Source organism: Ornithorhynchus anatinus, chromosome 14, assembly GCF_004115215.2.
Source record: "Ornithorhynchus anatinus isolate Pmale09 chromosome 14, mOrnAna1.pri.v4, whole genome shotgun sequence".
In the NCBI taxonomy this organism is placed as follows: Eukaryota; Metazoa; Chordata; class Mammalia; order Monotremata; family Ornithorhynchidae; genus Ornithorhynchus; species Ornithorhynchus anatinus.
This window is the reverse complement of record NC_041741.1, coordinates 37,887,507-37,902,297: the sequence shown is the minus strand read 5'-3', so window position 1 is coordinate 37,902,297 and position 14,791 is coordinate 37,887,507. Positions and strand designations below refer to the sequence as shown.

General features: G+C 40.3%; 1 protein-coding gene across 5 annotated transcripts in view; it reads right to left on the bottom strand.

Moving 5' to 3' along the window:
* Positions 1-14,791, bottom strand: part of ANO4 (anoctamin 4) — a 173,046-nt gene that overhangs the window by 51,787 nt on the left and 106,468 nt on the right. For 4 of the 5 annotated variants that reach the window (XM_029079553.2, XM_029079555.2, XM_029079554.2 and 1 more), the window contains 4 exons: positions 9,391-9,522; positions 3,039-3,145; positions 1,359-1,430; positions 641-696 (listed from right to left, as the gene is read on the bottom strand). In XM_029079553.2, the coding sequence (XP_028935386.1) occupies positions 641-696; positions 1,359-1,430; positions 3,039-3,145; positions 9,391-9,522 (367 nt within the window). The remainder of the gene's footprint in view (positions 1-640; positions 697-1,358; positions 1,431-3,038; positions 3,146-9,390; positions 9,523-14,791) is intronic. The other variant, XM_029079556.2, reaches the window with a different exon arrangement.

Sequence of the window (14,791 nt, the reverse complement as noted above, 5' to 3'; positions counted from 1 at the left end):
CAAGCGGTATGGCTTAGTGGATAGAGCATGTGGATAGAGCAAGGGCCTGGAAGTCAGAAGGACTTGGATTCTAATTCCGGCTCTGCTGCCTATGTAACCTAGCGCAAGTCACTTAACTTCTCTGTGCCTCAGTTACCTCATCTGTAAAATGGGGATTAAGACTGGGAGTCCCACCATGTGAGCCCCATGGACCCGCTTAGACTGTATCTACCCCATGTTTACTACAGTGCCCGGCACACAGTAAGCACTTAGCAAATATCATTAAAAATAAATTGAGTTGGTAGACACGATCCCTGCCCTCAAGGAGTGTAACCCTCTAAAAGACCAATGCTGGACCTATAGACCCATCTATAAGAGAGCTATAAAACAGTTTACTAGTTCTGGTTCCACCAGTGACTTTTCCGGTGTGCTTTTCAGCAGAAATCTATGCTCTGCTGGCCTTCATGTTACAAGATATGGGTGGAGACCATATTCCTACTTTCCAAACATATAAAATATTATTGGTCTTTTCATTCTAAATGAGAGAAGTTAATATGGAGCTAAGAAGTACTCGGTAACAGGCGGTAAAGATGAATGACTTCGTCTGAGGTGCCCTTGGCATTAAATACTTAAAAATAGGAAGAGCAAACAGAGACAATACCTCATGAAGTGGAAAGGCAGCTTCATAGGAGCCATTAGTAAGCAATCGATTTAGACCTGAGGAAAATAAAGGCAATTTAGAAGGAACGACAACTCTGAATCATCAATACATCGAAAATCATATAAGGCGTTTGGAAAACCTAATCTTTTCTGGTTTGCTACCTAAGGCTGAGTATTCAAGTGAAAGATCTCAATAAAGACGTTACACACTGGCAATATTTGGCCTAGTGTACTGTAGTCCTTCATAATGAGAGAGTCCAGATTAAAAACTGCGTGACTTCCAAACTACTCTCAAAGCAGTTGGACAATTTTAAAAAGTTTCAGTTTTAATATCTGCTGACGACAAAGTCTTTTGGTAAAAGGTGTTCAGCTAGGTCTGAGCTTTGGCAGTCTCAAAAATTGGGAAAAGTTATAAATCTATACAGTGGCAGAGACTGCAGAGCAACTCTATCTTACAAACTGCATGTAAATAGGCTTTAAGATAGCGTAGCTAAGGTCTTGAAGACTGTGGAGAGATGCTATCTTCCCAGATCATTTCCAAGTAGGCCACAGGCTAATAAAGGATATTTTATTAATCCCCGTTCTTTTCTTCTTTAGTAAGTTCTCATTAGATGAGGAGGATGCTGTCCATACTGCCTTATCTATGAGACTGCAGATGGCTAATGAGGCCAATCTGAGATCAACAGAATCTGTTGCAGCTTTGGGTCCACATTTCCAACCATAATCAGTAGTCCTGATTTGTGAATTCAGTCTCCGGTTCTTTGTGTTTGCAGAATCTGTTTTTCCATCGCCTGTTATTATTAGAGCAGAAACATAAGATATGATTCAGCCAGGATATCCAGTCTAGTATTCTGTCTCTGACAGCGGCTACAGGATGTTTTGGAGGAAGAGTGTAATGGCTGGCTTCCTTAATCGCTGTCCTAATGTTTAAGGCGATCTAACATTTTCCCCTAAATTTCTAATTCTTCCTCAAGAAACTCATTATGGACTTCACACTCCCTTGAGCCAACTGATATTTTTAGGTTGAACTACTTCCTGTTGTGAAATTTCAAACGAGGCAGTCCTCGGCAATGGTCTTCCATAGGCGAACTACTGACTTAAAATACCTTCTTAAAAGCATTCCCTCCTCTTCCGTCATGGCTGCACATCATGACTGAGCTGGGAAAATAATACTTGTTTTAGGAGCCTAGAATTAGGCACTTGAATCATTCAGCCAGGTTAATTCAGGGTGTCTGCTGGTGGAAGGATTCTAATGGAATGCATAAGCCTTTCCATAGTTTGAGGCTCTCCCGCAGGCAACACTGAAGTTACAATTGAAGATACAATTAGATCAGACACAGTCCCTGCCCCAAATGGGGCTCACAATCTAAAAGTAAGCTTTGGCACATGGCCTCAGTCTTCTGCGTAGCCTCAAAGGGTACTGCTACTCAAGAAGCGATGTGCAAGACTGCTCTTAAAAACATGTTGTGATCCAGAGGTAGTAATAGGAACGCCATTTATTGAGCCCAGCAATTAACTAAGTTCTAGAATAATAGGGAAGCAACCCGGAGTAGTGGAAAAAACACAGGCGTAGGAATCAAAGGACCTGGGTTCTAATTCCAGCTCCGCCATTTGCCTGCTGCCTGACCTTGGGCAAGTCACTTCTCTGTGCCTCAGTTTCCTCAACTGTAAAATTAATTCATTCAATCATATTTTTTTAGCACTCACTGTGGGCAGGGCCCTGTACTAAGCGTTTGAGAGACCATGGATAAAGTTTTATCAAGATGGATGCTAAATGACAGTGAAGTGTTTAACTTCAGAGGACTTGGATCCAGAATCACACTATCTGTTATATCATAGAATACTAGATCAAGCATATTCTAGTATACTGAACAGGAATATTGATCAAGAAAGGAGTGTCTCTTTTCAAGAAGGAATTTTGAGTGGATCATGAGATTAAGACACAAACAAAAACAGCGTCAGCTTCTGTTAAAAGCAAACATCAGGTAAAGGGCTATTTTGGGGGGTATATAAGTTGTGGTATGGAATAATTAACCCCCCAACAGATATGACCAGTGATAATCTACACAGTATGAATTTTAGGGGTCAACTTGAAAACAAAACCTTAAAATTGATTTTTAAAAAAGGATTACAATTTTCTTATTGTTTTCACCACTCCAGTGAATTTGGGTTCATTATGAATATTTCATAGTCCATCCAAAAATTCCCAACATTATAACGCAAGCTGAGAATTAACTAATTTGAGAGGTTATATAAAGAGCAAAGACTGTATAAACTTGCAGAGTTCCACAAGTGGAGGGGCACAAGTTCTGCAACTTACTAGTATTATTAGGCTCAATGAAATAAAGACTAAGACAACCAGAGTTAAAAATGGTCGTGTTACCAAAATAAGCACTTACCAATTTTGTTTTTTCCTTCTTCATATTTAATTCTTTGTAAAATATGATGTACAATTCTACTTCTTGTGGCATTGTTGAAGAAAGTGTCTTTGTTGTGTATGATGAAACTATGCACATGCATAAAAACAAAGTAATTCACAATTATTTTACGTGGATAAAGTAATATTCATGTAAAAATAAGTTGCTAAACAAGACAGGTATTTTCAAAATATTTTTGAAAGCATTAATAGGGAAGAACTTGATATCAACTGTAATGTATTTGACTGATTACTTTGAGCATTAAGTTCAAGTTAGTGAAAGAGGACTTGAACTAAAAGTAAAAACATATGCCTGCCCTAAATATTCCCGGCCCTAAATTTTGCATTTTCTCAGTGTCATCAAGTTGGTTCTTCCAGAAATATCAAATCTGATTCTTCGTTGTTATTTAGTGTGGGGAAGGTCCAGTCATACTGCATAAGGCATATGTCATCGGCCATGGCTGCATTAGGCAGAAGATAATTTGACATCATTATTTTATAAGAAATAGCTGTCCTTGGCTTAAAACTGCAAAGGGCAAGCCTGTTAGTGGATATCATATTACAGAGATAAGATTAACAATTTTGGTTCCATTAAACTCAGGGCCTGTGCTAGCATTTATAGTACAGAACTGTTGGAGATTATTTTAAAACAGCTCCTCTGCCATTGCGGGTCTTCAGTCCGAGGATACTATACCCAGTGCTTTCAGTTACCCCTTTTCAGTTCATCAGTCAGTAGTAATGTCACATAAGTCATTACAAAACATTTTTTTTTACTTGCCCCACCCCCTCACAAACCAGTATGTCTGACCCTGAGTTTTGGAATTCAGATGAAACTCATGTTTCCCAACTATTAAAAACAGAACACCCTTCCTCATCAAAGACGTGGCAAGGAGAGTGTAGAGGTGGGTAGTGGCTTCCCAAGCTGTGGGAACCATGTTACAAATTAAAAGAAGGACAGAGGGAATGGAGAAGGAGTAGAAGAAGTGTGGGATTGGCTTACTAACAGCAACATAGTGATTTCCTGTGTTCTGGCCAGCGACTACTAGCCAGTGGGCCCCATGGATATGGTGCCATGGTGGGTCCAGAACCATGTAGAAGGTTGGGTGGCATGTTAGACCTATAAACCTACAGTTTAACATGAAGGGTGATGCCACACTCCCTATGACAATCTCCCAAGGGAAACCCTAGTCCTCTCAGGAGACGAGCGCAAAATCTCAATCCCACATCAAAACCACTATGGCAGTGAAGCACCAATCTCTCAAATTTCAGTCAGATTATGACTACGGTGAAGTGCAACAAAACATTCTAGTAGGAAGTGTCCTTATTAGTTGGATAAGGAATCAGGTTTCCCCTGGTAACTTTAAGACACAAATGAATTCCAGATTTTTTTTCAATTTGTATTTGGTTTGCTTCATCTGGTTTGCCTCTGACAAAGAGAAATAAATGTGACATATCCAGCTGTCATTAAATGCAGCATGAACTTAAACCAATGAAAACCTAAGAACTGAGATTCCAATTATTATTATTATTATTTATATATAACAAGTTCTGTAGCAGGGATTTTCTGGGTTTCTATGGTGCGGCAATTTTCTATTCCTGTAATACATCTGGTACCATAAAATATCACTGATTGATTGGTAGAGGTGAAAGAAAGGGAATAAGGAAAAGTGAGAGTGACAAATGATGTAAAATTATGCCTTCAAAGACAAATTCCCCTGATTGAGATCATTTATTCTATCAATTTCTTTTAAGTGGTGTGGTAAACTTTAAAACCCAATACAGAAACGGAAGTTTTTCCAACCACTTCAGACGATTCTATTAACAGTCTATTATCAGCCTAATCCCACTGGGCAAAACTAAGATGAGACTCATTTATATGGAATAGCCAAGGATTAAACTGAGATTCTTAACCACTTGCTTAAGAACAAGCCAGATTCAGAATTTGAACAGAAACCCCATCATGGGTTGAGATTTCAAAGGAGCAAATGATGTCAACTACAGCCAGTACCGTGTTCTACAGTTCAATTCAAAGAAAGAACTTGGAAGATACTTTGAAACTAACAGTCTTCCAAAAAAATTCACAACTTGCTTCATAAACTCTAGGCAAAAGTATTAGCCATGGAGCAGTAGGACTACACTAATAATATATTAGGCCCCACACCTCTACCTTTTCCTCAACCTCACTTCTTTCAGGTCTTGAACCTTTGGCTTCAGACAAACTTGCATCCATCACTAACTAGTGAAATAGCAGCCTGAGAGCGTGCAAGGCTGAGGAAGGCGCTGCAGAGAATATTTTATGCGCTATGGTTTCTAACCATGCCAACTCACTCATATTCAAACATGGAGAAAGACTGGTAGCCAACTCTGAGTCTGGTGCCCTAGACTTCATGTAAGGGAAAGTCTGACAAGTTCCAGTCCATTGGTAAGATAGAAGAGATCATTTATAATATTTCTATTCCTTATTTTCATAGCTTCCTTCATGTGCACTGAATGCAAAACGATTTAATGCAAAACACATTGGTTGGAAGAGATTTTTTTTCATTCATTTCACCCTTCAAAATATAGAGTTTCTGGGTAATAGTTAGGCACAGCTTCTCATTCCCAAAGTTAAAATTTAAAATCTCACCATTAAATACTACAGTATTCCCTGAACACTATGTGAACTCATGTTGGAAATGATGAAGAGGCATCAAAAGTAAATTGGTATGGTGGCTGAAGGAAAAGCTATTTCAGAAATTCTTACGTGACTTGAAATTAGAGTGGGAGAAAATTTGAAAAAGTTTTGAAGTGCAACTTGGTCTTCCCTGAAATATCTTTGCTACAAATCAATTTTTGAGGCAATATGATCACTAAAAATAAATCTTCTTTAGTTTATTTCATAGTCCTTTCAAAATCCCCAATGAATAGGGAAAAATGTTGCATAATTTTTCTCTATCAATAGTAAGAAGAATTTGGAATTACTTTTTCTTGAAAGTTTTTTGGAAAAGGATAAAGTATATGAAAATACACATAAAATCTAAACACAGCAAGTTTCTGATTTCATGAACACTGACCATACCTTTCACCTAATTAGATACTTATAGCTTATTACGTACTTACTATATACCAATCACTGGGATAAATACAAGAGAATTGGTTTAGACGCTATCCCACAAGGGGCTCACAGTCCAACTAGTAGCTACTTCATCCTAAACTCTGTTGACCTCTCGGCTGTTTTCGACTCTGTGGACCACCCCCTTCCCCAGGAAACATTATCTATCCTTGGTTTCAATGACACCGTCCTCTCCCGGTTCTACTTCTCTCTGGCTGCTCATTCCAATATCTTCTGCGGGCTCCTCTTCTGCTACTAACTTCCCACTAACTGTGGGAGTTCCTCTAAGCTCAGTTCTGGGTCCCCTTCTATTTTCCATCCACTCCCATGGTTTCAACTACCATCTCTATGAAAATGATTTCTAAATCTTCAAATCCAGCCCTGATTTTTCTCCTTCTCTGCAGTCTTGTATTCCCTCCTGCCGTCAGGACACCTCTACTCAAAAATACCACCTCAAAACACTTCAAAAATAACATCCAAAATAAAAAACTCATCTTCCTCCTGAAACGCTGTCCTCCCCTGACTTTTTCCATTATTGCAGACGACACCACCATCCTCCCTGTCTCACAAACCCATAGCCTTGACAATTTCCTCAACTCATCCTTTTCATTTAACCCACATATTCAATCTGTCACCAAATCCTGTTGGTTCTACCATCACAACCTTGCTAAAATCCACTTTTTCCTCTCCATCCAAACCGCTACCATATGGATCCCAGCACTAATCCTATCCTGCCTTGACTAATATGCATCAGCAACCTCACTGACCTTCCTGCCTCGTGTTTCTCCACACTTGAGTGCTCACTATGTGCAGAGTACTATGCTAAGTCAGGGGGAGAACAAAGCTTGGGTGGTAAGATGACGAGTTCTGCAGTACTTCGGGGCTGCACCGTGGCTTAGTGGATAGAGCAAGGGCCTGCGAGTCAGAAGGACCTGGGTTCTAATCCCAGCGCCAACACGTCTGCTGTATGACCTTGGGCAAGTCACTTAACTCCTCTGTGCCTCAGTTATCTCATCTCCAAAAAACAAGGCTAAGAGTGTGAGTCCAGTGTGGGACAGGGACTGGTCCAACTTAGTTAACGTCCATCTATCTCAGCCATGAGAACAATGCTTGGCACATAGTAAATGCTTAACAAGTACCACAATTATTAAGTATTATTCTGTTTTGCATAGGTTAAGCTGGAGGTGTTGGTGGAACATCCAAGAAGAGACATCCTGAAGGAAGGAGGAAATGCAAGACAGCAGAAAAGGAGAAAAGTAAGGGCTGGAAAGGTAGATTTGAAAATCACCTCTGTAAAGATGGCTTTTGAAGCCTGGGGAGAAAATAAGTTATCCAAGGAGTTATCCAAGGGAGTGGGTACAGATGGAGAACAGAAGACTTTGAACTGTGCCTTGAGGGACTTTCACAGTTGGGGAGTGGGAGAAAACCCATAGAAAACCTGTGAGAGACGGAGAATGTGTGGCTAGAGAGATAAGAGGAGAACCAGGAGATAAAAGTGACAGTGAGGCTAAGGTTAAAGAGTGTTTCTAGGAGAAGTGGGTGTTCCATAGTGTATGAGGCAGCTGAGAGGTGTATTTGGCAAGAAGGAGATCATTGGTGACCTAAATGATAGCAGTTTCCCTCGGGTAGAGGGGGTGGAAAACAGATTAAAAGGAGCCAAGGAGAGAATTGGAGGAGAGGAAGTGGAGGCAGTGGGTTTACCCAGCTTACTCAAGGTGTTTGGAAAAGAAAGGTAGGAGGTAGATGGGGTGATAACTGGAGGGTGTAATGGGGTTTCTGGTTTCAGATACACACATATACAAGACTCATGTCCTTACAACTGGAGGTCAACAGCTGTATCCTCTTATAATAGCAGATAAAGTAGTCACCAGACTACTTGTTTTGTTCTGTTTTGTTTTGCTGTCTCCCCTGTTTAGACTGCAAGCTCATTGGTGGGAAGGCATTGTCTCTATCTGTTGCCGAATTGTAAATTCCAAGCGCTTAGTACAGTGCTCTGCATAGTAAGTGCTCAATAAATATGATTGAATGAATTAAGACCAAGATAGTCACATGAAAACAATGAATGGGTGGAGTCTTCTGTTAGGAATGATGGAAGAAGCATTGGTCTGAAACATCAGGACCTAGGTAGAACTGGCTCAGATGAATTAATTATAGTGCTGTGGCTCACACAGTGCCACTTAGACCCTCTTGCTCCCGCCAGTCATGTACCCACTAGGGCAGTAAGCGGGCAGTCAGGCAGGGGTGAGTCACCCTGCAAAGCAGGTAGGTGGTCCACCTTAGTAAATAATAATGTTAATAATGTTGGTATTTAAGTGCTTACTATTTGCAGAGCACTGTTCTAAGCGCTGGGGTAGATACAGGGTAATCAGGTTGTCCCACATGAGGCTCACAGTCTTCATCCCCATTTTGCAGATGAGGTAACTGAGGCCCAGAGAAGTGAAGTGACTTGCCCACAGTCACAGAGCCGACAAGTGGCAGAGCTGGGATTCGAACCCATGACCTCTGACTCCCAAGCCCAGGCTCTTTCCACTGAGCCATGCTGCTTCTCTAAATGATACTTTGACCCCGACGTGATATGAACATGCAACCTTCTGATACGGAGTCAGTAAAGGAACAACTAGGATTGAAACTCAAGTCTCCTGATTCTCAGAGCCACTGGACCAATGTCAGGGCTAAGAGAAAACAAACCTCAATCATTCTATGGTCTATGGTTTTGTGCACCTGAAAAACATTTAAAAATTGAGAATGCTATTTCAGAAAGCATAGGCCTGGGAGTTGGTGGGACCTGGGTTCCATTCCCAGCTCCAACATTTAGCGGCTGAGTGACCTTGGGGATGTTATTTAACTTCTCTGAGTCTCAGTTTCCTCATCTGTAAAATGTGGGTTATGTCCAACTCTCTCAAACATAGACTGTGAGTCCCAAGTGGGACAGGGACTGTGTCCAACCTCATTATCTTCATCTACCCTATGCTTAGTACAGTTCTTGGTACATAGTAAGCGCTTACCAAATCCAATCATTATTAAATAGAAAATCACAGGTAGCAATTCAATCTCCAGAGAATTCCACACACCTCTCTAAGAGTAAATGTCATATAAAAAGGACTTCCTTTGCTATGCTACTCATCTGACAAGAATATAATGCACTGGTCTTCATTGAAACAATAGAAGGATTGGATTTTCTTGGGACTCACCTGGAAGCAATATTTTTGTCATTAAGCAAGTGCTTTCTATAAGAAGTACTCACTGATGAATCCTTTGCTGGCTGAAAGGGGCAGTATAGCAGTCGTTCTCCTCCAGGTCGGGCAGTGTCTCCTTGTCCAGTCTCATAGGCTTTCTAGGTAACCATCTCCGAAACCTGCTTATTTGTTTCTCGATCCTGTGGAACATCAAGGGCAAGATCAAACAATACAGCACTCAAACGTTGCCTGGGACACAGTAATAGACAAATACATCTTAAGAGTTACAAAAGGGATATAGGTATTCACTCATACACAAAAGAATTAGCATATTCAAATCAGAAAAGAGCCAAAACATGCTATTTTAAAAAATTTCTTCCAATTTTGACTACTAGAAACTGACATATAGTCCCATAGCATTTACAGATTCTACACCTCAGAAAACCTCAAATGGAATCTGGCAACATTCTCAGTATAAAACATCTTCAGGGTTAAGTTTTAAGTTTGAAAATTAAACAACAAACCAAAAGGAAGACGCTGGCCACACAGCAATTGGGACTTCGGAGTTTATGATGGAAAATTTTGATAATAAAATCAAAGAAAACCAATAACTTCATGAGAACTTATATCAAACCCACTGCTCCATTGTCCTGAACCTATATTGAACTTTACTAGAAAAGTTTTAATTAGGTTTTCAAATTGATACTCATAAAGTAATTTTTTTATCATTCTTTGCTAACAATATGACGGGAAATGTTGGTCCACGTTTTTATTCAATCAGTGAAAATAAGAGTTAAAGTGGTGACAGTTTAGCAAAAAAAACACCTGTAGGAATCATTTTGGGGAGTAAAGGAGAAAACATAGAGGAACACACTGAAAAAGACACACTGAGTAAAAGAGAAAAATTCTGGAGATTGGATGTCTGACCTGAGAAATGGGCACCCTCAAAACTGGAAAAAGCAGGGGCCTAGGAGTCAGAGGGCCTGGGTTTTCATCCCAACTCTGCCATTTATCTTCTGTGTGACCTTGGGGAAGTCACCTAACTTCTCTGTGCCTCAGTTCCCTCATCTATAAAATCCAAATTGAATGCTACTCCCTCCTACTTAGTCTGTGAGCCCTATCTGGGACAAAGATTATGTCAAATCTGATTATCTTGTATCTACCCTAGAGCTTAGGGCAATGCTTGGCATATAGTAAGCAGAAACATAATAATCCTTTGAAATATTTCAAAGTACCAAAATGGCTGTTTCCCAAACACACTGCAGTATTTGCTCTCCTTCCAGCTGACAGGACATACCTTCAGGTGTTGGCTAATGAAATGGGTGTACTGTTTTAAATATCGTCCTACCGATCCCAGCCAGTGCTGCAGCTTCTTGCTTTTCCCTGCTCTTACTGGAACTCACCAGTAGTGAAAGAGTCCATTGATTTATCTTCCCCTTCTTCTACTACCTTGAAAGAGTCACTATCTCTCTATTACTTCTCTTAACTGGAAAGGAACCTCCTGGGGGCAGGGCACAGATGTAAAGGAGAGATGTTGGGAAATACTCCCTTGACCTAGTCCTAATTTCAAAGGGCTATTCTCTGTACCACTATCAGGGACCGTCCTAATTCATTCAATCATATTTACTGAGTGCTTACTGTATGCAGAGCACTGTACTAAGTGCTTGGACTCCAGCCAGTGTCCTGTGCATTACTGGATACATGGAGGCCAGTGCAACTAGTTACCACTGCTGCAAAATCAATTATACATATTGATGTTGTAAGATATCATTTTACCTCTCCAACCCCATCCTTCATAAACCTCAGCCTCAGGAGACACCGAAGACAGAGGCGAGAATGCTGTCTGGTCATACCCTTGGTCTCAGAGGAGACCTGTAATGGAAGCAGTGCTACTCAATAGGCTGGGGCTAGAAATGTGTTGCCTTACACTTTGTGTGGACAAATGCAACACTCACACAGGTAGCCATCGTCAAATCTGGAAATCGGCTTTACATTCTATATACAAATTACAGGCCCCTGCTTCATGGACTCCTGAAAATGGCCAACAGAACATGCCACTAGACACTGAAAGTTAGGAGATGGTTTATGATAATGAGAAGTTATTAATGAGACTAAAATTGAATGAGGCAAACTTGTCCAATCTAGAGAATCAGCAGATACGGTGATAGCATTACGTTTTTGGATTGGATTTCAGGCAGGGCGTATAAAAGGGAACAAGAGGTTCTCCTTAATTCCCGAGTACTCTAAAGCCAGTTTTAAATGAGTCATGCTGTATCAATATGGGTTAGGACCGCTGACTGTAGTGGAAAAATCTCTGGACTGCATCCTCCAAGTATGTTTTAGCAACTTATTTTACTGTTATTTGGATTTTTGAGGCTTAATTCGCTCTGACTGTTTGATTTATTTTCTAAGCTTCTATTCTTTCCCTTTTAGATTGTGGTCCCTTTGAGGGACAGGGACTGGCTCAAATGTTTACTCTGTATTTACCCCAGCACGTAGTACAGTGCCTAGCACAAAGTACTTAACAAATAACAGAAAAGTACTAATAGTAGCTATAACAACTTAAATTAAGCAAATTTTTTTCCCCTCCATTCTCCCACTGCCTTAGCTATTTATTGGTGTGGATTAGGCCTTTTAGAAGTTAAAGCAATTCTCTCTGGAATTGTTCTTTTCCCTGCAGTACAATATATTTAAATCTCTAGAAACCTCAAATTACTGTAGGAAATACAGCCATTATGGCAAACAATGGGAACAAGAGATGAGACCTCTTGGATGTTGAATAAAAAAGCAACTGCTCAGGAGTAGGCAAGTGAGTGCTTTACTTAGTGACTCAGGGTTTGAGGTTACTGGGGGCTGTTTCCTTTTATCATCCTCCCTTGCTGTTCCGCCAGAAGAACTGTTTGGATTAGGCAAGTATTTCCGTATTTATGAGTGGGTGTGTGCATGTGCAAGAGGGCGAAAGAGAGCAAGGGCAAGAGAGAGAGAGTCAGTGCAAGAAAAAGCAAGTGAGCGCAAGAGAGAGTGAGTCTGAGAAACAGTGCAAGAGACAAAGTGCAAGAGAGAGCACAAGAGAGTGAGAGCGTGAGAGAGCAAACATGAGTGCAAGAAAGAGTGCAAGAGAATGAACACAAAAGAGAGCAAGTACAAAACAGATCAAGTGCAAGAGAGAGTGAACAAATGCGAGTACAAGAGAGAGTGAGCAAGCGACTGCAAGAGAGAGTGAGAGCAAGAGACAGAAAGCACAACAGGAAGACTGAGTGCAATGGGGAGAGTAAGTGCAACAGAGAGTGAATGCAACAGAGCAAGAGAGAATGAGTGAGCAATAAAGAGAGCAAACATGAGAGAGCAAGTGTTAGATTGCATAAGAGTGCGTAAGAGGGTGTGCAAGAGTTGGTGTGAGAGAGCAAGAGAGGACAAGAGAGAGCACAAGGGCAAGGAGAAAGGAAAGCAAACAAGTGCAAGAAAGAGTGAGCAAGCGTAAGCAAGAGGAACAGAGATCTAGTGAGAGTAAGAAAGAGTGAGTAGATTAAGTGGGAAGAGGCCTGGAGGAGAGATATGATTGGTAAGGGACGGAAGTAATTTAGGTGAACTCTGATATGGCAAGGATAAAACTTCCAAAACAGTAAAGACCGTGAAATTTCCAGGTTTGGATTTGGGGGTAAAAGGTCAAAGTCAGCACTCCTTTTGAAATTTTAGCTGTTTATCCACCAAAATATGAACAAAGGAGAATTTATGATGGCACCCATTAGTCATTCTGTCTAGCGCAGAATAAGATAAAAGCAGAATGCCCTTGCAGAAAACAAATAAGAGGGCAAAGGAAATAGTATATTATCCAGCTTTGTTGCCACACAATGTATCATGTTCATACTTGGGGAAAGAGGTAATTCATTTAAATTTAAACCAGTAAGTAGGGACAAAATAGCTAGGTGAATGGGAGTTGTGTTACATTTGGAGATATTTTATGGAAGTCATTTAAAATAATGGACAGGCATGAAAACAAGTGTACTGCCCCTTCAATCGTCTTCTCAAGATTTCCCTGTTTTCACACCATTTATATTTGTTCAGCCAATTCTCCTGTTTCAACTATATGAAGATTTGTACCAGAGGTTAGGTTGGCGAAACAGAGTTGATGTGCCATAGGAAGGATGGGAGATGCCAAAAATATATTATAGGGACATTGGTCTTAAAGAACTTGCTACTTTTCACTTTTATTTCCACTTTCTCAAATAAGTGCTGACCATATCAGATCTAGTTATGGAAAAGGCCAGAAAGTATATTCTGATTAGGGAGTTCTTCAATAACAAGGGGGCTGCATTCATGAAGAAGCTCATGTAATATGAGAAGTAAACAATAGGAACCACTCATTCAATTGGAAACAATGGGTTAGTGATTAGGTGATTTGAAGATCCTTCCACGAATGACTTTTAATTCATATTCCCTTATTGTTATGTCCGCCACTAACAGAATGCATTACAGCTTTGCCACTCACTATCTGCCTGTTAAATACTGTAAAGTTGCAAAGTGGCAGAGAAACATGGTTCTGGTTAGTACACCACAGTAAGGTTAGGAAGCCTAGCAATGTCACACTTTTACCAACACCTTCTACATGTCATAACCATGTCCTTCTACACCAAATCTACCTGTGCCAACTTGTGGATTGGGCCATATTCAGATTCTGAGTCCCATAGGGGAATGGGATAATCAGGTGACTGACCTGACTGCCCCATGTGGAATGACCTAATCAGGTGTTTAGTTCAGTGCTTGGGAAATAGGAAGCACTTTACAAATACCATGATTATTATTATTTTCTACCCAGAAGAGACTGATATTATGGGAAGAGTCATTTTTTTCTTCCTTTACTTTACTTTTTATTTATCCTTTATTCTTCCAAATTGTGTAAAAGGTGTTATAGCAGTATTGAGGGTACTTTAATTTTGTTCTAACTCCACACTGCAGCAAATTAACCCATGTTTAAATGGACAAATACTTCTGGCCTATACCAAGATCAGTCCCCTATTTGTGACCAGATGTCCTCGTTTTCAAAGCACAGCCTTAATTATACACACTCGAATCAATCAATATTTATTGAGCCCCTACTCAGTGTAGAGCTCTGAACTAAGAGTTTGGGAGAGTATTGTAGATACAGTAAATATGATTCCTGCTCACAAGGATCTTACAGATATATTTGGGAAGACACAGGCACATTATAAGTTACAGATAATCAATCAATGGTATTTACTAAGTGCTTACTATGTTCAGAGAACAGTAAAATGGCAAAAGTGTGTAAAATATTTACATAAAATGTGACAGGAGGTTGTGAGTTCAGTTTCCCATCATGCTCCCCCCTTTTTTTTTTGATGGTACTTGTTAAGCACTTACTATGTGCCAGGCACTGTACTAATCACTGGAGCAGACACATGCTAACCAGTTGGGACACAATCCACATCCCACATGGGGCTCACAATCTTA